This window comes from Malaclemys terrapin, chromosome 18 (assembly GCF_027887155.1).
Source record: "Malaclemys terrapin pileata isolate rMalTer1 chromosome 18, rMalTer1.hap1, whole genome shotgun sequence".
Lineage (NCBI taxonomy): Eukaryota > Metazoa > Chordata > Testudines > Emydidae > Malaclemys > Malaclemys terrapin.
Genome location: NC_071522.1, coordinates 12,434,245 through 12,455,511, shown reverse-complemented (window position 1 = coordinate 12,455,511; position 21,267 = coordinate 12,434,245). Strand labels below are relative to the sequence as shown.

At 41.2% G+C, this 21,267-nt stretch overlaps 1 protein-coding gene and 3 non-coding genes across 6 annotated transcripts; all 4 read right to left on the bottom strand.

Annotated features, from left to right (window-relative positions):
• Positions 1-9,607: 9,607 nt before the first annotated feature.
• LOC128825761 (uncharacterized) lies at positions 9,608-16,563 on the bottom strand. 3 transcript variants are annotated; one of them, XM_054008529.1, is made up of 5 exons: positions 16,495-16,563; positions 14,951-14,976; positions 11,170-14,209; positions 10,715-10,771; positions 9,608-9,776 (listed from the first exon to the last, which is right to left on the bottom strand). In XM_054008529.1, exon 3 carries the CDS (start codon positions 13,502-13,504, stop codon positions 11,816-11,818), a length of 1,689 nt encoding a protein of 562 aa, XP_053864504.1. In that variant the 5' UTR covers positions 13,505-14,209; positions 14,951-14,976; positions 16,495-16,563; the 3' UTR covers positions 9,608-9,776; positions 10,715-10,771; positions 11,170-11,815. The 3 variants fall into 3 exon arrangements, with proteins under 3 accessions (XP_053864504.1, XP_053864502.1, XP_053864503.1); XM_054008527.1 differs by having other exon boundaries at positions 10,715-14,209; XM_054008528.1 differs by lacking the exon at positions 16,495-16,563 and adding an exon at positions 16,089-16,245 and having other exon boundaries at positions 10,715-14,209.
• LOC128825930 (small nucleolar RNA SNORD65) lies at positions 9,853-9,925 on the bottom strand. Its single transcript, XR_008442763.1, has one exon. It is a non-coding gene; the product is annotated as a small nucleolar RNA SNORD65 (small nucleolar RNA).
• Positions 14,437-14,512, bottom strand: LOC128825925 (small nucleolar RNA SNORD49). Its single transcript, XR_008442758.1, has one exon. It is a non-coding gene; the product is annotated as a small nucleolar RNA SNORD49 (small nucleolar RNA).
• Positions 15,047-15,120, bottom strand: LOC128825933 (small nucleolar RNA SNORD65). Its single transcript, XR_008442765.1, has one exon. It is a non-coding gene; the product is annotated as a small nucleolar RNA SNORD65 (small nucleolar RNA).
• Positions 16,564-21,267: the final 4,704 nt, after the last annotated feature.

The following is a 21,267-nucleotide window of genomic DNA, read 5'->3' as shown; positions in this document are numbered from 1 at the left end:
GACCACATCACTACTCTATTCAACTCCTTTCCATGATCCTCTACCCTCCCATTTCCAGGGGCTTGTTCCTGCAGTGTCTAGCACTACAGCCTGGGTCAGCCAAGCACCTAGGCACGTGCTTCACTTTAAGCACGTGACGAGTCCCACTGAGTTAAATGAGATTTCAAGTTGAGCGTACGCTTAAGTGCTTTGCTGGATCAAGCCCAGAGCGCTGAGCACCAGGAAGGATTGGAGCCCTGCTGAATCAAGTTTCCTATGATTGCCCCTGGCTGACAAAGCTCTGCAGACTTCCACCCCGCCTATCATCTCTGTTCTTGTGTGTTATCACATCCTACCTCGCCAGCTATGCTCCTGTAAATGATACCAGCCATACCACTCCCTTTGTCTCCTTTTCCCATTCCTAGTCCTCTTCCATGCTACTCTTTATGGCTGGGTCAGCCCAGGTCAGCGCACCAGACTCCCACCCTCTGTTCATTTAAATCCCTCCCACTTGTTCCACAAGGCTTACAAACACTAACCCACGTCAATCCAATGCCATCACCAATCCCACCTATGCAAACCTCTGCATCTCTTTTGGCGTTCTTGTCTGATCTTTCTCGGTTTTGACTGTAAGCCCCTTGGGGCAAAAAGCCGCCATAAACTGTTGGCCACATATGAGAGCTTAAGAAAAAATAAAACATAATATGTAAAATAGACGCCTGTATGGTTTGAGATCTACTGATGAAAAGCGCTATGTAAGAACTAGGTATTATTATTACTACAAAGTCCTTTCTTGACTACACAACAATTGCTATAATATGAACACAACACAACACAGAGCCTTTCTTCCTAAAGCACTTTACAATCTAGTGGCCTAACACTGCCAGAATTAACTAATGAGTGCAGTGCTTACTCCTGAGTAGCAGCAACCGGGGAGAGAAGAAACTTAGCATAAACCCCCTCCTCTTTGAAATTACCATGGGTTCATTAATGGTCACCCAGAGCACAAGGCCTCAAATATTATGACAGCTATCCTAGAAATAGAAGACCTACGTTTTCCAAGAGGCCCTTCATCAAACTCAATCTATCACCAAAGGGTTGCAATGCCTAAGCTGGGATCTCGACTCGTGTTTCCAAGGTATCCCTTTGGCTTAGGTCACTCTGTGGGTACGTCTATACTTACTTCCTGGTCCGGATGTAAGCGATCGATCTTCTGGGATCGATTTATCGCGTCTTGTCTAGACGCGATAAATCAATCCTGGAAGTGCTTGCCGTCGACGCCGGTACTCCCGCTCAGCGAGAGGAGTACGCGGCATCGACGGGGGAGCCTGCCTGCCGCGTCTGGACCCGCGGTAAGTTCGGACTAAGGTACTTCAAATTCAGCTACGTTATTAACGTAGTTGAATTTGCGTACCTTAGTCTGAAGTGGGGGGTTAGTGTGGACCAGGCCTGTGTTTTGCAGTGATTAAAATTTCCAATGAAAAGAAATGAATCCTTAGCATGTGCACCAAGGGGACACGTCTTTCAGTTAACAAACACTCTTGTTGGCTTACTTTATAAGTGTCACTTTTTCCAAGCTCACATTTTTTCCCCTGCCCCATATAAGGATAAATGTTTGCTCCAAACCTATTTCAATGACTATGTTCGGAGCCAGAGTTTGGTAGCATCCACTAAAACATAGTGAACCTAGCACCAGCATAGATATTTCAAATGCTAAATGAGATGCAAGCATGTGACTTTGGGGAGTTGGCGTTTAATAGTTGTTCCTAATTTATTCAGTTGAAGTAGCTCACAATTGTCAATGTTGAAGGACTGATGCTGTTTTAACTTGTCCATGGACTAGTGCATTATGGTTACGAATGAACTGCCTGCAGAAAAGTGCTTTCAGAATAATATTAATGTATGTCTCCTTAGGAAAGATGTTAAAAAAATAAGAAACAGAAAATGTCTTGACATCTCAACTCTCTATGAGCAAAAACTGGAAGTCATCTTCTCGTATGAAGATTAATTCAGAAATGCCTACATACTCTTGGTAAATACATCGCAGGATTAATCTATAATAGAAGGCAGTCAGAAAAATTTGGATGACTATGTGGTTAGAGAGAGAGAACCTGTATTTATTTTACGAAGGATAAAAGTTATTTGTTCCATGCACCTGAAGGCTAATGATTCATATACAAATCAGGGGATTCCATTGCTGTATCTTGAGTTCAGAGGCCCTGATTCTGCAATGAGACTTGAGGGCAGACCCTCATGCCCATGCAAATCTCATGGCACGGCTGGCGCCAGAGCGTATTGCTTGCAGGCAGCCTGACTTGCCAAAATGGCTCATCTGAAATAATGGAAGTAGTCCCCTTCGGTCACAGAGTACAAATATAACAACACATGAGCACACCCAAATGTAGGGTTTCATCTTTGTGTTCAATTTTTAAAGGTTGTGTCTTAGTAACCACCCATAATTATCTGTGGCACTTCCCACAGGCAGGATCTAGTCTTGCTGATGGCGAGAGAGAATTTGGTTTTTCATATTAAAGTTTAAAACAAAATTGTTACATGGCATGAATGAATGAATGATGAAATATATTGTATTTAAGAACACAGAGTAGACTACTGAGTGCGGTGTCAAATGCAATAGAGGAGGAGATGTGTTACATTTTTAGTCCTACTGCTTCTAATACCAAAACTACAAAGGATAAAAAGTGCAGATTTTACACTTGACTAGGATAACTAATAGTTCATTTCAAAGTGGCTCATTTAATCAGAAATTGTGGCAATTTTTAGAGTGGTACCGCTCAGAGAGAGGGGAAAAAACCTATTAGTAATAACAATTTATGCTTCAATATCACCATCTGAAGATCTCACTGACCTTTAACAATATTAATGAATTAGTATTACCACCCTGGGTTGACAAAAATCCTCTCTCTATCTGACAGAGGGAGAGACAAAGGCACAGGCTAATGCCATGACCTGGCCCAGGTCACATGGCAAGCCTGCGGCAGAACCAGGAACTGAACTCAGACGTCCTGGCACTGAGTCCTGTGCTTTAACTACCAACCAAGCCTACCCTTGTCGCTGGCAGAACTTGGCTATTTGTGGAATTTCAATTCAGTCCTGAAGTTCACGTAGGTACCTTTCCAAACTTTAACCTAAGTGACTTAGAAGCCTAAGTCCCATTGACTTTGTGCTGCAGCGAGAGCAGGAGATTGAAAGCAAGAGCTCAGAGGGAAAGTGAAATAGAGGATTTGCCATGTCTTCCCGCAGTAACAGAAAGAGAGAGAAGTATCAGGTGGAACTCCAGTTGTTACCTCCCTGAGAGCACCCCAGCTTTTACTCTTACATTTACAGTGCAAGTTTTTACAGGCACACTGGGTATTTATGCACTTTCACCCACACTGGAAATGGAACCTCCACATGAGAGTATTCTTTTCTTTCCACTTCACTACAGGTCTAATTCTGCCTTCAGATGCCTGCATGCAACTCTCCTTCACGGCTGCAGGCACCTCACAAACTCTATGGGCAGAGATCAAAGGTCACTACCATCTGATGGCTGCTTGTTGGCCTATGTGAAAATGAGCTCAGTGAGGTCTCACTGATGTTTCTACTAACCAAGTACCTGCAACACATAAAACAGTCACAAATAGCATCCTCAGTGGCCGTCTCAGCATAAAAAAGTATAATCACCTTCTCACCACAGCAATGGCCACTCCAGATCAGGATTGAAACTTCTAGTCATAACCTATAGTAGGTGTTCGGTGTATCAGGGCACCTTACATCAGCACTGAATTTGCTCATAAATGAATTGCAACAGGATATTCCCATCTCAGACTGGGAGCCCTTCTTGCTTTCAGCATCTAATGTTTATCATTATTTTCTTGCAGCCTTAATCTTTTGATAGGTTTTAAATTTATTCATGGACTTGAGTTTAGCTCTTGTTAAGCTCTGGGGGAGCAAGCTGCCACTTTCTCTCAAGCTTTTGCTACTCAAAATAATTTTAATTCAAGACCTTTCCATTGCTTATTTCCTAATAACTCTGCAAAACCAAATACATTGCAAATGCAATGCAAATGAATCCATTTTATTTTCCCCACAGAAGGACTGACAGTTATATATTTCATGTTTATGAAACAGAAGTTAGTTCAATCAATGCACAATTTTAATAAGGATGAGCCTTTGTTACACATCCATTTAAGCAACAAATGGTGTTTGAGGATCCCTGCTGGGAAACTATATTGTTTACATCATTTCATCAACAAACCACCAACAAATTGAAGGTCATTAATGGTGAAGATAGTTAATCTATAATAGCTATTTATGATGGATACCATTGTCTTATAACCCAAATTCCAGCTAATTAAGTGTCTTCTGAATGTAGCTAAATAGTCCCAAATCAACACCTTATAGTTTACTCAGCAGGAACACTTCCAATTTGCAATCTCAATAAGCTAACAGATATTAGAAAAGAGGCTTTTTTTGTTAATAAAAACAAAGGTTTTAAACAAAACATTAGCCGTAGACTGCAGCCAATTCATCCACAAAAACCCAGCAAGCTAAACTATCAAGCAAACATTTGCTGAGTTGCTTCCGTCTACCCAAGGTCTGTGAGAGTATATAATGGCCATTAACATCAGCGGAGTTTGTAGTCTTATTTAATCAGAGGCCTTGCAGCCCAAACTTGTACTCTTTCCAGATGATGTTTTTAAACCTTTAAAATAAATAAACTTTCTATGTGTAACACATCATCTGAGAAATGTATTTTGTTTTGTCTCAACAAAAACGCTGAACAAGTTTACAATATACTAAAACTACGCCAAGAAAAAAAAAAAAAAACGCCTCACACTTGTTGTAATACAAAAAGTGCTTTTGATTACATTTCCATTTCACAACACAGCAGAACAGACTGTGATTCTATTAAGGATTTTAATTAAACAGGGTTTGAACAATCAGTGTTTCATAGTGCTCTGCTTCGCATTCACAAAAGAAGAATCTAATTAGTAACAACATGCAGTTTGCATGCTCCATTGAAGAGGTCAGAAACTTACTGTGAAATACAGTGCTCTTTCTATGTTCTCGTTAAACCAAACATTTTGGGTAACTATTGCATAGCTATGCAATTTCTTTTGTAATAGCAAGAATACAGTTTCACTTTGTTATTTATTGTAGTTTGCAGAAACATGCTGACTTTTCAAAATATTTGTATATGTGCTTCCTGGGTTCACATACTATATTGATATATTTCTTCACCACAAATTACATTCTGTAGCCTCGTTGGATTACAAATAAGATTTAAAAATTTAAGCCCCAATCCTGCAAAAATTTAGGTATGTGGTGAATTTTAATTATGGGAGTAGATCCAATGGACAAAAGCTTTAGCAACATTGGAGTCTTATACTTATTCTGTCAATTTGAGAAAATAAGAAATGAGATAATGAAGAACAAAGATCCAAGTAAAAAATTCATTTAAATGACCATTTAAAAGAGTACAACTACAATGTTTTAGAGATATCAAAAACATTTAGCAAAACAAGTTAACGTGAAAGGTAGGAGGCCAATTAGCTTGTGATGCACAATGAGAAACTCATGATTCAGAGAAAAGTTTTGGTTGAACAGGGGTTAGAAAAAAAAAAGATTATTTTTATATTAACTATTCTTTACACTATATAAAAATTGGTTGTTTAAGTAATTACAACCTACCTCCCAGATGGCCTCAGTAGTTTCTTTTGAATCTGGATTTTCTTCATTTCCTGGTGTAAGTGGTTGTCTTTCAAATCACACCTAGCGATCCACCTCCTTTGCTGCAAAAGGAAACATGGAAGTGATGGTATTGTTATAAAATTCTCTCAATTAACTCTTTCATCTGCATCTCTGCCCATTTTGATTTTCTAGGTACGATTTGAGGTTGTAAGCATTCTGACACAAGGCATTGTGTCCTCATGTCTACATCTTCTTTCGCCTCCCACTTGTCTATTTAAAACACAGTACAAGCTTTTTAGGGCAGGGACTCTTACTCTGTGTTATACAGTGCCTCGCAGGAGGCCCTGATCTTCATTAGGGCCTATAGGCACTACCACCCAAAACAATGTTTTTAAAAAAATTGTACAATACAACAAAGTAGAAGCCCAAGTGTTGCCATTTTACAGGCCAGAAGTATCCCCATTTCAAAGATAGGTGAAGGGAGTCGGGGTGCTGGAACAATTTTCATGAGAGAGTGCTGATGATGGAAACCATGTAAACTATGTATTTGGTGTTTGTTAATACGACTTCAAGGTAGGGGCTGCGACAGCACCCCCAGCACCACTGAAGTGAGTGCTGCATGTAGTTTGAAGTCCTTTCACAGACAGTGACCCCATCTTGTTATTATTAATCGTGTTCTGTATAGTAATGCATTGTGCTAGGTGCTGTACAAACAGACTAGTAGATGGCCCCATCCCAAAGAGCTTACAATCTAAATAGACAAAACTCAGAGGGATGGGGAAAGGGATAGAATACAACAGCAGAGTGAACAATGTGATGGCAGCAAATGGCAGGTTAGTTCCACTTTTTTTTTTTTTTTTTTTTGAAAATGGGCTTTGTTAGTTAGGAGGGGGATCACCTACATGTAAGGAAAAGGGAAGAGCGGGTGAGGGGGCCAGGGTGGAGTGAAGGTGAGGTGAAGAGAGGGTTGGAGCATACAGCACAGAGCAGAGAAAGGCCAGTCAGAACTGCAGAAAGTTCTCCATGTCCAGAGCTCTGTGCTTTGGTCGCTTCTGCGACTACCTGCCAGAGTCTCTGGCTGGCTCCTTTCTGCAGTTTTCTTCTAAGCCCACAGGGAAGGGAGAAGAGTGGCCACAGCTAGGCTCCATTTTACCTCTGCCCCCTCAGTGCAGCAGGCCCAATTTTCTCCCTCCCCCAGAGTGCAGCAGTCCCTGCTTTGACTGCTTCTGCCCCTAGCGGGTGGAGTCCCTAGTCTATGAATTTGTGAGCTGAAGTTAGCTGACTGTAGATACAGTCAGCTTGGTTTGTATATTGCTAGTAACAAGGTCCAACTTCTTGCAAAGTATCTAACAATTTTTTTTGAGAAAAATCAGCATGACAGAAGGCCAATACTACCAAAAGCAAGCTAAATTCAAAAGCTCTCCCATAGTGACACCATGTGGACAAACTTCTTCAGTAATTTTTCAGTGGTGTTAAGTGGCTAGTTCCAAAGCCTCAGCAAACATGTTCAAAACCAAAGAGATTATAATGAAGTAATCTTTGATACCCCACCTTTTTACAATAAAGCCAGATACTGGTGTGGCAGCATATCGAATAGCAGACATGAAGTTTCTCTATTGCTAGAATCCTGGATTTTTAGCCATAGCAAAGTTGATCTCAGCCTCAGATACCCTATTTACTTTCCCCGCACAAGGGTTGTAACAAAAAGTCAAAATGAACAAAGTTGTGCCGATTCATCATATTGGTTCACTTTTATACTAAATCCACAGGTGCTACCCCTTCACTTTTTGCATTTTAGTCTGCAATCCAGGGCAGGGATTAGTTTGGATGTTTGCACAGAACAGAACTAGTGTAATATAAATGCTTACCAATGATAAAGAACATGGGTACGTTGGACAGAATCTCCTCTACGTTCTCCACTGACTGGAAGTGAATGTTACCCATTTTCTACCTAGGCAGTTGTATCCATCTCAGAGCTAGGACAAGTGGCCTGAAGTATCTTCTTTCAGTTAGTAGTATCACTGACCACCATCACGTATCAACTCCTTAGAGCAAGTTCTGGCACTGCAGTGCCCTGCCTCAGTTTCTCCCTCAGGCTCTTGAGCAGGGAACTTCACAGAGTCTGCATTTTGGTAACACATGTCTTTAGGCTCAATTATTAAGACCAACTTAAGTCTCCCAAACCCAAAGATAAAGTCCTCAAAGTCCAAATCTGACAATGTCCACCAGACTAGAAATCATAAACAGGAAATCTTCTGCCATCATCATGCTGACCTTCAACAATGGTCTCACCAAGTCATTTAAACAAGCAAATTCAGCCCCTTTCCTGGGCACTGCAGGGTGCTTCCTTTGTGTTTTAGCTAAGCAGTGTCTCCCACAAGGCCCTTTTCCACAGCAGCCTCCCACTGTCTCAAAGACAGCCTGACTCATTATAGGAAACACCTGCCCCCACCCCCTCAGCTGCATCTCATTAATGAACAGACCTGTCCAGCCCCAAGTTCCTAAACAGGAAGACCAGTTATAGCTGAAATTTAAGCTTATGAGCCCTTTCATTCCCTACCCCAAACACAAATTGGGACAGGTTAGTATAAGCAAATAGCTTATGTCTGTACATTTTACTATAAAACACTTGACAACTTTTGGACACAAGGAGGAAACCAGTACTTCAGCCTTATAGGAAAGGAGCCTGAATGTCAAATATTAAACTTGAAATGTTGACCTATTCTACAAAGAGTGGCTAAATGTCACAGCTCACTAGAAAAGAGTCTCCTCAACACCTTAAACAGTGAAGGGATGTGGCTTCTTTCCATGCTCTTTTCATTACACCCAAGCATGTTACTGAACAATCCAGACCTAGTGGGGGCATTGCCTTTACAACTTTAAGACTTATTAACCAGTTGTTTGAAATTGGTATATTTGCAATATACACAACTTTGACTGGAATGTTACCCTGCCCCCTCTGCAAATTCTGCTGTATGTGGGAGATCTTCAGCATTCATTTTATTCCTCAAGAGAACCTGCAGTGTAAGGCCAAAGATGGTGGTGATATAGAAACCCTTCTTTCAATTTTGTTTGCTGTGGAATTACTTGCTTGAAAATTCCATTATGGTGCAAACTTTTACACCTTGTTAATCACGTAGTGTGTTTTGGATGACTGATTAATGGATTGCTCATTCAATGGTCTGCCCACCTCAAAGATTAAGATACATGTCTACTTCAAGGAGGAAGATTTCCTCCTTGAAGTATTTAAAGAAATCAGTGAATTGTAAACAAAGTATGTAAAAAATGAGCAGCAGGGTATGAAAAGACTTCTGTGCAGCCAGCACATTTTAAATGTTACTTGCTCTAACTAAAGGGTTATTGCAGTAGGAAGCAGTCATTTAAAGTTCCACAACTGCAACACTGTGTATGTGTTAAAGAGGCAGGTGAGGTAATATCCCTAATTGGACCAGCTTCTGTTGGGGGACAAACTTTCAAGCTTACAGAGCTCTTCACAATAGCATGTCTTTCTCCAACAGAAGCTGAGTCAACAAGAGATTCTCTCCTTTAGACCATATCAGATGAGCAGAGAATTCAGATTCTGTAACTGAAAACAAGCAGGGTCCCCTTCCCTGACCTCCCCATGAACTATATGTGAGGCATGTTTCACTAATGCTACTTAAGCTTAAAGGCTGAGCACTCTTTAAAGGAAACAGTTCAGCTACAGGCAGCATTTTAAAAGAGGCAATTGTGTTTAAACAAAGCAAAAATGTCAAAAATCCAGTATGTTCTAGTTACAAAGTTTATTTGTATTACCTTATACATTGCTGAAAAAACTGCACACACTGTAGTTAATGATAGTATCCATTTGTGTAAATGCTGTATTTTAAATTACATAAAGGGGTAATTTTCTATTATGAACAATGAGTTTGTTATTTGAAATAAAGACCAAGAGTACAATGATTTGAAAATTTTAATTGTGCACTCAACAGTATGCATCTTCTACTTGTAAAAGAGTGATCAGACACATTTGATAATGCTCACAAAAACACAGTTGCTAATTCTCAGGGTCTTTTGGATATTTTGTGATGTTCTATCGCAGACCGACAGGCTTGCAATAAGGACACCTGCAACACAATATGACAAATAAGTTACAGTGCAATGTGAACTTCTACCCAACCAATTCATTAGTATACAAGATGTCTTCAGAAAACCTTTGCTCACCACTAGTCAATCTGCCGGTAATTCCAGCTATTTTTGGTGAATTTCATCATTTGATATCTTGTACTGAATGGTACACATTTATAAATATCTATACAAGATTCCAGGATTGTCACTGAAACCTAGAATGTTTTAAGTAATAAAAAAAGCTACAAACATGGCTGAGTTTTTTGTTTAGAGTATCAGCAGGTTCAACCACCACTGGGATTTGATGTCTTACCATTTAATTTAAATTCTCAGCCATTTTTTACACTTTATGAATTACACCCATACAACCACATGGGCTTTCACCTCCAGTTCATCAATGCCTCACATTGTTCACTTATTTGCACTTGATAAGCTTTCATTCAGTGAACAAATATGATGGAGGGACAACTCTCTTGTACAACATCAAGCACATCAGTGGTTAACTTTTTTAGCCCTTAAAATTTTTAACCTAGCACTGCATGTTTTTAGAAAAGGTGGTATCTCACTGAGTCTGCTAATCAATTATGCCCCTTAGAGTGTAAAATGAATAGCAAGTGTAGCTGACAATTTCTCATTTAGAGTTTATGAACACAACATGTAAAATTTTATTAAAGCTAATGTTAAAAAAATTAACTACATAGGTTGAGAAAAGGATGTCTGTACATCAGGGTATAGTGCTTAGATTATCCAAATACAAAGTTTGTTTTTAAAAAAGTCAGATACATATACTGCATAATCAGCAATAACCCAAATTTAAGTGAACTAATTTAAGAATACAGTTTAGATATCTAGCATCCATACATTCAGGTACATTACTCATGAAAAAAGTTGTACAGAGTTGGTGTGGAAAGCAAAATATATTTGTATTCAAACTCACCCAAAAAGATTTTCTAGTGCTGTACTTTCTTTACTGCAGGAATCTCATTTAACTTCCCTGATAATTTTTGGGAAAAAAAAAAAAAAAAAAAGCTGTAACATGTTTCCAAACCAACATTAAAATGATAAAGGACAGGTTGCAGAGGGAACTGCTAGTGATGTCTAGGCACATTGGTTCTGTGAACTAAGACTCATTGGGGGGGGGGAATTTGGTCAAGAAGGGAAAATTGAGAGTTCACTCAGAGGGGAGGGAAGCAGATTAGTTGCAAAACTATCAGGGTCCAAACTTACAAGGGATGTGATTAAGAGTTGCCGGACATATTATTTTCTGATTTCTAAGGATGTACATGTGTAAACACTTTTAACAGTACAGTTGTGTTTGAGACCATATACAGGATTAGAAATATTCAATCTTTACTGTAGCATCACATTTTATCAGGAAAGGGAAAAAAGTACCTGTAGACAAGTGATCTGGAATTACAACAGGATGGTGGGGAGAGAACGTTTTCTGTCCAGATTCCTCAATGACTACATTACCAGTCCGCTGCTGCCATATATTGGAGAACTGTACAGCTGAATTTCACTAGAAGCTATTCTTGTGTAGAACAGAAACCTTACATAGGTCTTCTATTAAGCTAGTGAAATATAACTTGACACCTTGCACACTTTAAGCTATAGGCAAGTGCAAGAGAAGAGAGCTGGAAAAATCTGCCTCCTGTGGTGGATGCCCATGTCTAGTGGGGACAAGATGGTCTGTCACAACTTACATAACACTGGTCTATAATTTTTGAGAAGTCGTCCGCTTCAGAGATCAAAATACATAATAAATAGCACATTATGTGCTAAATTCAAATATGACAATTAAAACAACTGATTGGCTACTGTTTCTAAGATATTTAAGTTTTTACATTCTATGTTTATGTATATTGTGCAGATAGAGTTTTAATCATAAATTGTAAACCTAGGTCTTTTCATGTGTTTATGGTTGCTTTACATGATAATATTTCACCTGTCCTGTTTATGTAACACTTTAAAAATCAGCAAAAGGGTTATATAAATAAAATTTATTATGAGACAAAAGACTTATGTACATAGTTTAGTCCTATTCAGTGTCTACTCGGCGCTTCTTGGTTTGTCTCTTGTATTTATTAAATGGAGCATCTCTTGTCACTGTCCAGCAATAGTCTGCAAGCATTGATGGGCTCCATTTGCCCTGATAGAGTTTCTCCATTGTTGCAATGTCCTGGTGAAATCGCTCGCTGTGCTCGTCGCTCACTGCTCCGCAGTTCAGTGGAAAAAAATCTAGATGAGAGTGCAAAAAATGCATCTTTAGTGACATGTTGCAACCAAGGCTTTTGTATGCCTTGAGGAGGTTTTCCACCAACAATCTGTAGTTGTCTGCCTTGTTGTTTCCGAGAAAATTTATTGCCACTAACTGGAAGGCTTTCCATGCCGTCTTTTCCTTGCCACGCAGTGCATGGTCAAATGCATCGTCTCGAAGAAGTTCACGAATCTGAGGACCAACAAAGACACTTTCCTTTATCTTAGCTTCACTTAAACTTGGAAATTTTCCACAGAGGTACTTGAAAGCTGCTTGTGTTTTGTCAATGGCCTTGACAAAGTTCTTCATCAGACCCAGCTTGATGTGTAAGGGTGGTAACAAAATCTTCCTTGATTCAACAAGTGGTGGATGCTGAACGCTTTTCCTCCCAGGCTCCAATGACTGTCGTAGTGGCCAATCTTTCTTGATGTAGTGGGAATCTCTTGCACAACTATCCCATCCGCAGAGAAAACAGCAGTACTTTGTGTATCCAGTCTGCAGACCAAGCAAGAGAGCAACAACCTTCAAATCGCCACAAAGCTGCCACTGATGTTGGTCATAGTTTATGCACCTCAAAAGTTGTTTCATGTTGTCATAGGTTTCCTTCTTATGGACTGCATGACCAACTGGAATTGATGGCAAAACATTGCCATTATGCAGTAAAACAGCTTTAAGACTGGTCTTTGATGAATCAACGAACAGTCTCCACTCATCTGGATTGTGAACGATGTTGAGGGCTGCCATCACACCATCGATGTCGTTGCAGGCTACAAGATCACCTTCCATGAAGAAGAATGGGACAAGATCCTTTTGACGGTCACGGAACATGGAAACCCTATCACCACCTGCCAGGAGATTCCATTGCTGTAGTCTGGAGCCCAACAGCTCTGCCTTACTCTTGGGTAGTTCCAAATCCCTGACAAGGTCATTCAGTTCACCTTGTGTTATGAGGTGTGGTTCAGAGGAGGAGGATGGGAGAAAATGTGGGTCCTGTGACATTGATGGTTCAGGACCAGAAGTTTCATCCTCTTCCTCGTCTAACTCAAGTGAGAATGATTCTGGTGCATCAGGAATCGGTAGTCCTTCTCTGTGGGGTACTGGGCGTATAGCTGATGGAATGTTTGGATAATGCACAGTTCCCTTTTTCTTCTTTGACACACCTTTCCCAACTGGAGGCACCATGCAGAAGTAACAATTGCTGGTATGATCTGTTGGCTCTCTCCAAATCATTGGCACTGCAAAAGGCATAGATTTCCTTTTCCTGTTCAACCACTGGCGAAGATTTGTTGCACAAGTGTTGCAGCATATGTGTGGGGCCCACCTCTTGTCCTGATCTCCAATTTTGCAGCCAAAATAAAGGTGATAGGCTTTCTTAACCATAGTGGTTATACTGCGCTTTTGTGATGCAAAAGTCACTTCACCACAAACATAGCAGAAGTTATCTGCACTGTTCACACAAGTACAAGGCATCTCTGCTCACTTCGGCTAAACAGAAATGTGTCCCTTTTTGCAAAATCAAACACTGACAAATAAGAGAACACGACACTTTATAATTTCTAGAGCTGACATAGGGCAATTTGTTCAGCAGAGTGATGCAAGCTTCGTTATGATTGCATCATCCATGACTTCTAGGAATAACATGATGCAATTCATATCATGTATGGTGCAATACCAGCTTCAGATTGCATCATTCATTGTTTTGCCTAAAAAGCAAGTACTGTCCAAACCCAGTCATAGATTTATTCATAGATCCTGTCAAAGATGTATTTTAGTCATTTCTTGTTTAAATTGAGATCCCTTCCCTTTATAACTCACTTATCCCCCGCCATTCCCAAGTTAAGGGTCGTATATACTGACCCAATAGCATATCTTAAAAACTAGAGCCAATCAACAATTTTAAGAATCATTTTCGTTCTCAGTGACCCAGAATTAGTAAAGTTTGACTACATTTATTTCAGAAGCATTTTGGCTGTACAGCAGTGTAATTCATGCAATATCCAGTTTCAGCTCTTGACCTTGAATCTGTGTATTAAGAGGGTCTGAAGAACAGAAGGCTCCACTTTTCCACCACGTTTTGGTAAGCCATGACCCAGTTCTCCTTTTCCACGCAGATTAGGCAAGGGAGCTGCTTTCCACCCTTCCTGTAGACATCTCACTCCTTTGAAATATCGAAGTCTACAGAGTAAATGGAAACAAGAGAACAAAAATGGACATTACATGATGCCCTGAGTAGACTGAGGCTGCAGTGAAAACAGCAAGCATGGAAGAGCCAGTCTTCAAATAAACTGCATGCCTGATTGTATTTTGGCTCCTAGTACTAGTGTCATTTTAGCACAACACAAACAGCCAAGTTTAGCATACAGGCCTCCTGACAACTTGAATACAATATACATATAGCTGTATTTCAGACAAGTTGAGAAGGTTATCGTCAGTTCTCGCATCTGACGGCACTTCCTATTCAAGGGTATCATCATGTCAACAGCTTTTTGCATTTGTTTGTGTAGATAAGCATTTAACACAAGCCCAACACTTGCAAATTTTGCTCTAACTTTCCCCTTAACTAGGGGTAAGCTGCAAAGCATTAGCTCATCAAATCCGTAACTTACTTAATCAACTAACCATCAGCTTTAGACTGGTAACTTACAGTTGAATACACCAAAGTGCTTCTATTTCAACCCTCACGGAGCAACTCCAAAAAAAACCACAAATCTTTCTATCAGCTTTTCCTTTTGCATTAGGCCAGGTCCGTATGGTGCACTACTAGTCAAGTACCTAACTAGAGTCTGTCCCCCCCCCCACATCCAGAATATGATGAATGGGACTGCCATGTTTCAACTTTAGAGTTTGTCAATATGCAAGTAAAATCCCCAATCTGGCTTAAGAATTTATACAAGTTAGTGCAAAAATAAAGCTTACCATATACTTCAAGATACCATTCTGCCCTAAAAAGAGGAAATATTGATTATTAGAGGACAATATTACAGTATTATACAAAGTATATTTTGTAGGTTTATTCAGAAAAAAACCTTCTCACCACCAACAATCTGTCGGTAATTCCAGCTATTTTCGGTTTTATTTCATCATTATGCACCTTTAATTTGACCAATTATATAGGACTATTAAAATGCTCATTTTGAAAGCAGCATTAAGACTCAACTAGGTTTTTGCATGTAATTAAAGTTCAGTAATTCCCTTATTACAGCTTGCTATACATTATCCATAACTTCAGTTTCTGAATTTAAGTGCCCTGCAGAATCCAGAACTATAACCACTGCTACAGGACAGTGCTGGAGAACTTTTGTATTCTACTCCCTAGCACATGCATAAACTGGCAAAGGACAAAAGGAGGTTCACCCTTTTTGATTATGATACAGGAAAGGAAACCCTGCTTTTTCTATAGGAAACTTTAGTCTGAGCACTATTAAGCAAATTAAATCTTGTATTCCTATTTCTGATTGGAAGAACAGAATTGCAGATCTTACTCCAACTTCTCAGCCCTTAATAGCCAGCATGGGTGTCTTCCACAACAGAGTTTTAAACAATATGGGGAACAAACACAACTGGCTGAGTCTGATCATCCCTTCCCCTCCCTGCTCAGATTCTACTCTTGATGCCTAGGATATCCTTTTGTTTCAGTCACAGTGCAGCAGCAGTTCATAGACTATCAGGGTTGGAAGAGATCTCAGGAGGTCATCTAGTCCAACCCCCTGCTCAAAACAGGGCCAACCCCAACTAAATCATCCCAGGCAGGGCTTTGTCAAGTCTGACCTTAAAAACCTCTAAGGATGGAGATTCCACCACCTCCCTAGGTAACCCATTCCAGTGCTTCACCACCCTCCTCGTGAAATAGTGTTTCCTAATATCCAACCTAGACCTCCCCCACTGCAACTTGAGCCCATTGCTGCTCGTTCTCAGTCTCTCGCCTAGTGTAACCGCCTGTTCAGGATAAAGGGGGCCCCAGCCCTACAGCAAAGCTGGGTGGGCCCAGGGCCATGAGCCCCGCCGTGCCCCGGGGCGAGGCGCCCCCCCAGCACAGCTGCAAGCGCCATCTTACCCCAGCCGCGGAGCCGCGCACGAGGCGCCCAGCCCTGGCCACGCCGTGCCTGGGCCTCGGGCAGCCGCCGCCATCTTCCCCCCGGCGCCTCGGGACCACGCGGGTCGCCCCGCCCGTAAGACGGACACACGGAGGCTCGGTCAGTCCCCCATAGCTGTGCCCGCCGGGCCGGCAGCGCGCTCAGCATCGCCCCCTCCCCGCCCACCGGAGCCCCCGGCTCCCGCCCAGCGCACGCGCGCTGCAGTCCCAACGGCCCCCTCAGGCCCGGATGCCGCGAGCCCATCCCCCCTACCGAGCGCGGGACGGGGAGGCAGCCCCCCCACTCCCCTCAGGTTAGCGCACAAGGGGCCCAGCCCCGCCCCAGAGCCGCTGTCCCCTCAGGCAGCCCCGTTCCAGCGCCACTTACCAGTCAGGGAGAGAGCGAAGCGCGGGAGGGCGGCGGCTTTTAAGGAGTTGGAATGTACCATCCTGTGGGGGAGGGGAGGATCATCGTAGGCCGTCAAGACTCTAGAGCACGCCTCAGCGCTGGTGGAACGTACCATCTCGATCGCAGGATACGGGGGAGCAATCATGATCGCGTTTGCCTGCCTTTTAAAGGGACAGAGGGTTGCGGAGCTCAGGTAGCGGTGGCACAGAGGCCCCCTGGCGGCTCACTATTCTGTCAGCAGCTCTCTTCAGGCCTGACACACTCACTCCACCTCTCCCATTGCTGACATGGAATTATCTACCAAGACTGCCCTGGGGGCTATCAAAGGAAAGCTTATTGCATCCTGACCATCCTAAGCATTGTGGGACTATGTACCAGCATCATTCCAGGCGTTCTGTGCATGTGCTAAAAATATCTTTAAACTATGTAACCAGGCAGCGTTGATAAATGTTTTCCCCAAACAACGGAATTTTAATTTACCTCTCTACCTAGTTCTCCAACATAAATTAAGCAGGATAAGTCAAATACAATAGGAGTTAATTTGCACCTGAGGTAAACAAAAACCGAGAAAGCAGCATGCTGGAGAATCTTATCTGAGTGTACACATCAAAAGGATACATTTCAAAGGTTTACTGGACTATGAGAAGAAGGAAAAAGAAACGTTTAGTTGTCTATGGCTAAGGGAGCAAAAAGGACAATATTTTTTACCTCCATGAAAGTTGGATCCCGAACCAAGGGTGGAAATGCTAGTAACACTGAGTATCAGAGGGGTAGCCGTGTTAGTCTGTATCTGTAAAAAGCAACAGAGAGATTCTTGCCGGAATATTTATACCTGCCTCTGAAAATTTCCATTACATGCATACAACAAAGTGGGCATTCACCCACGAAAGCTTATGCTCCAATACATCTGTTAGTCTTAAAGGTGCCACAGGACTCTCTGTTGCTAGTAACACTGAGACGTTTTCTTTAGACAAGGCCTGTGAAAGTTAAGTTCAGTCCCTTAGAAGAAGTATATGTTATATACTTTTGTCTTATTTGTAACCAGCACTGTTTCCATTATTCATACTCAATTACTTGAATCTGAGAATCTCTGGTCTTTGCTAATACATATTCTGTTTTGACTATAAAATCATCGCAGTGCTCTGATATTACATAGGATGTGTCTTCTTGGTCGAATCAAGTAAGCAGGTGTGTACACTGTCTCCTTGGAGGTAGCGTACATGGTAATTTCTGTGAGTAGCCAGTGACAGGAGGTGGATGCCACAGGACTGCTTTTCAACATGGCTTGGGGACCAGGGTGGACCTAGTTAAACGGCAACGCAAAGTAAAGGCTGACTGCTTCTGAGAACATTGTTTGAGCTGGCTAACGGACTGGAGTAACAGGGAGCAGACATCCAGTTTATAACCAGCCAATCTTCCTCTTGCTGAGGCAGGGTGAGGGAGATACCAAGGTGATTTATAATCCTGCCTGCCCAAGAAAGTGTCTCAGTAACCTAGGGCTATCTACAGGGAGAAGGCGATCATAGGGCTTTTTATACTTTGTATGGTATAGACAACCTGGGGCTATAAGATAGAGCAGGGGTCAGCAACCTTTCAGAAGTGGGGTGCCGAGTCTTCATTTATTCACTCTAATTTAAGGTTTCACGTGCCAGTAATACATTTTAACATGTTTAGGTCTCTTTCTATAATATATAACCAAACTATTGTTGTATGTAAAGTAAATAAGGTTTTTAAAATGTTTAAGAAGCTTCCTTTAAAATTAAATTAAAATTCAGAGCCCCCTGGACCGGTGGCCAGGACCCGGGCAGTGTGAGTGCCACTGAAAATCACGTGTGCCATAGGTTGCTTACCCCTGAGATAGAGGGATGGATGCGATTATTTTTAGTGTTAAAACTCTAGAGATCTGATTGATCACATAGAAACATAGGGCTGGACTGGACCTCAAAAGTACATGAAGTCTAGCCCTCTGCACTGAGGCAGGACCAAGTAAACCCACACCATAAACGTCAGGTATATCTTCAACATGTCGTTAAAAACCTTCAGTGATGGGGATTCCACAACTTCCTTGGAAGCCTCTATTCCAGCTCTTAACAACCCTTATAGGCAGAAAGTTTTTCCTAATATCTATCCTAAATCTCCCTGGCTGCAGATTAAGCCCATTACACTTGATCACCATTCTCTTTATAACAATATGTACCAGAGCACACAATTCCTGGAATTCACCTTTGACTTGCATGACCCATCTTCACACCCATTTCTGTCAGACTCCTAGAACCAAGAATAACTCAGCTTCAGCAGTTTTTGAGACAGGGGGCCCTATATTGAGAACTGTACTGAGACCATTGAACACCCATTAAATTGTAACAACTAAGTCACTATCACCTAGGCTGTACTTAAACCAGCAGTCAGGTGAAACTTTCTATCCCTTTACCTACCTAGAGTCCCATAATGTATGCCCTGCAGGATCTCCCAGACATGGCATAACCAACTGACTGTGGCACTATCCCCCTCACCTGGCATCCACACTACATACAGAGGTTGAGATGAGCCTGCTACCGCCTGGGCAAATTTTCTGCATGGTGTTTTATTAGGTAATACTGTGATCTGTATAGAACACAGCTGCTGACTTGAGGCATCCTACAATCTACCACGGGGTGCTTTTCTCCACTGCAATCATTCAGGTTATGAACCAGTTGGTTTTTATTCACCATTTGCTTGAAGGACTTTTTCTCACACATGCAACTCTGCTGAAGTTTCATAACTTCTATGGGTACATCTACACTAAAAATTAAGTCAACCTAACTTACATTGTCATAGAACCACCACAGTAATTACATTGCTTGTGCATGCCTACACTTTGCTCCGTGTGTTGCTGATATGCATCATCAGGAGCGCTTGTATCGATTGTACTATCAGTGTGGGGCATTGCGGGATGGCTCTTGAAAGCCAGTAATAGTTCACACAAACAACGCAGTATCTACACTGACACTGCATCAATCTAACTACATTGACCTTGACTCTACGCCACTTGCATAGGTGGAGTTAAATCAGCGTAGCAGGGAAGTCGCATCAGTGGGAGTGAAATTTACGTATAAACACTTACAGTTCGGTTGATGTAAGCTGCCTTGCGTCAACCTAACTCGGTGGTATAGAACAGACCTAAATCTTTAGATTATACTTGGCAAAGATAAAGGACACAGCTTCAGTGAATCATCTCTTATTTAGATACTGCCAATTCTTCATGGACATGTCATTTCAGAATAGGAAAATAGTTTACATCTCTTTTCGTCAGGACCCGATTTACACAGGAAGGTGCCTTAGTCACCCACTCTTTTTCATATCAACCTATCAATTACCTGGCCTTATAATTCCTTACATTTATAGATTCACCCACGAAAGCTCATGCTCCAATATGTCTGTTAGTCTATAAGGTGCCACAGGACTCTGTCACTTTTTATAGTTATAGGGCTCCCATCCCAGTTACAATATTGAAATTATGATGTAGTACTAATAGAATTAACAGGGGCAGTGGTTGCTTTTCTATCAATTAGATGATTAAGCAGCTCTCCATATTTTCATTTACAGTATGAGGGTGTAGTGATTTGATTTACTGGCACACTGCTCCATCATCCTTTGGATGCCTGATACCTTGGTATTGCTACAGTTGCAATACCAAGGTATCAGGCATATTCAACAGAGAATCCTATTGCTTTATTCATTAAGGTCTCTCATGAGCCTCACTCAAAAGCTTATATAGACTAGAATATAAAAAGTGTAGTTTTAGTACTTTAATATATTTTAACATGAGCTGGGTTGAATTTTTTTCATTGAAAAATGGGGTTGTGATAACATTTTTGTGGGAAAAAATCCACTCACTTTTTTGTTTGAAAAACTTTACTCACCCCCCCCTTTAAAAAAAGAAAAAAAAAACATTGTGGGGAAGAAGTAAAATAAAAGAAAGTAGTTTCCCCTCCCGCCAGTTCCCTACTTTCTCTTACTATATTCTCTACCATTTCTGGAGGAGAGGGGGAAGAAAGTGGGCTTTTTCACAAAGCAAAATGAAAAAAAAATAATTTCAATTTTCAAAAACTGTAAACTAAATTAATATTTCCAACATTTTTTGCAAACTATTTTACCTTTTCCTGATCAGATCTATTTTTAACTAAGGGCTTGCCTACACAGGGCAATTGCCTGAAATAACTATTGCAGAATAACTTATTCTGCAAAAGCTATTCTAGAATAGCTGTCCACGGGGACACTTCTGAAATAAAAGTGATATTATTCCAGAATAATTTTCCCCTCTGGATGCACACTAATTATTCCAGCATAAGGTGACTTTTTAATTATTCCATAACATCCCTTCGTAAACAAGCCTTTAGGTAGTAGGCCCCTTGGAGCAGGCTGTCTTTTTGTTACGTATTTGTACAATGTATAGCAAAACGAGACCCTTGTGTGCGTGAGGCTCCTACATGCCAGCACAACACAAATAGTAAGTATTTTAAAACACATTAGCTGATTGAACCTTAAACTTCACGGTTGACCATCTAACCCAAATTAATATTATTAAACATTTAAATTGAGGGGAGTGCCTTAAAAGCCACAATCTGGTTGGATCCTATTGCACTAGGCACTGTACAAACATGACAGTTCCTGCCCTCTTAAATACATCACAAAAGAAAAAAAGGGTTACAAACCCAAATATTTTAAAAACATTTGCAAGACACCTTTAACCAAACCTCAGAAACTAGTAAG

What these genes read in the sequence shown, in the direction of transcription:
- LOC128825761 (XM_054008527.1), bottom strand. Translation starts at nt 13,504, where the DNA reads ATGCCTTGTACTTGTGTGAACAGTGCAGATAACTTCTGCTATGTTTGT.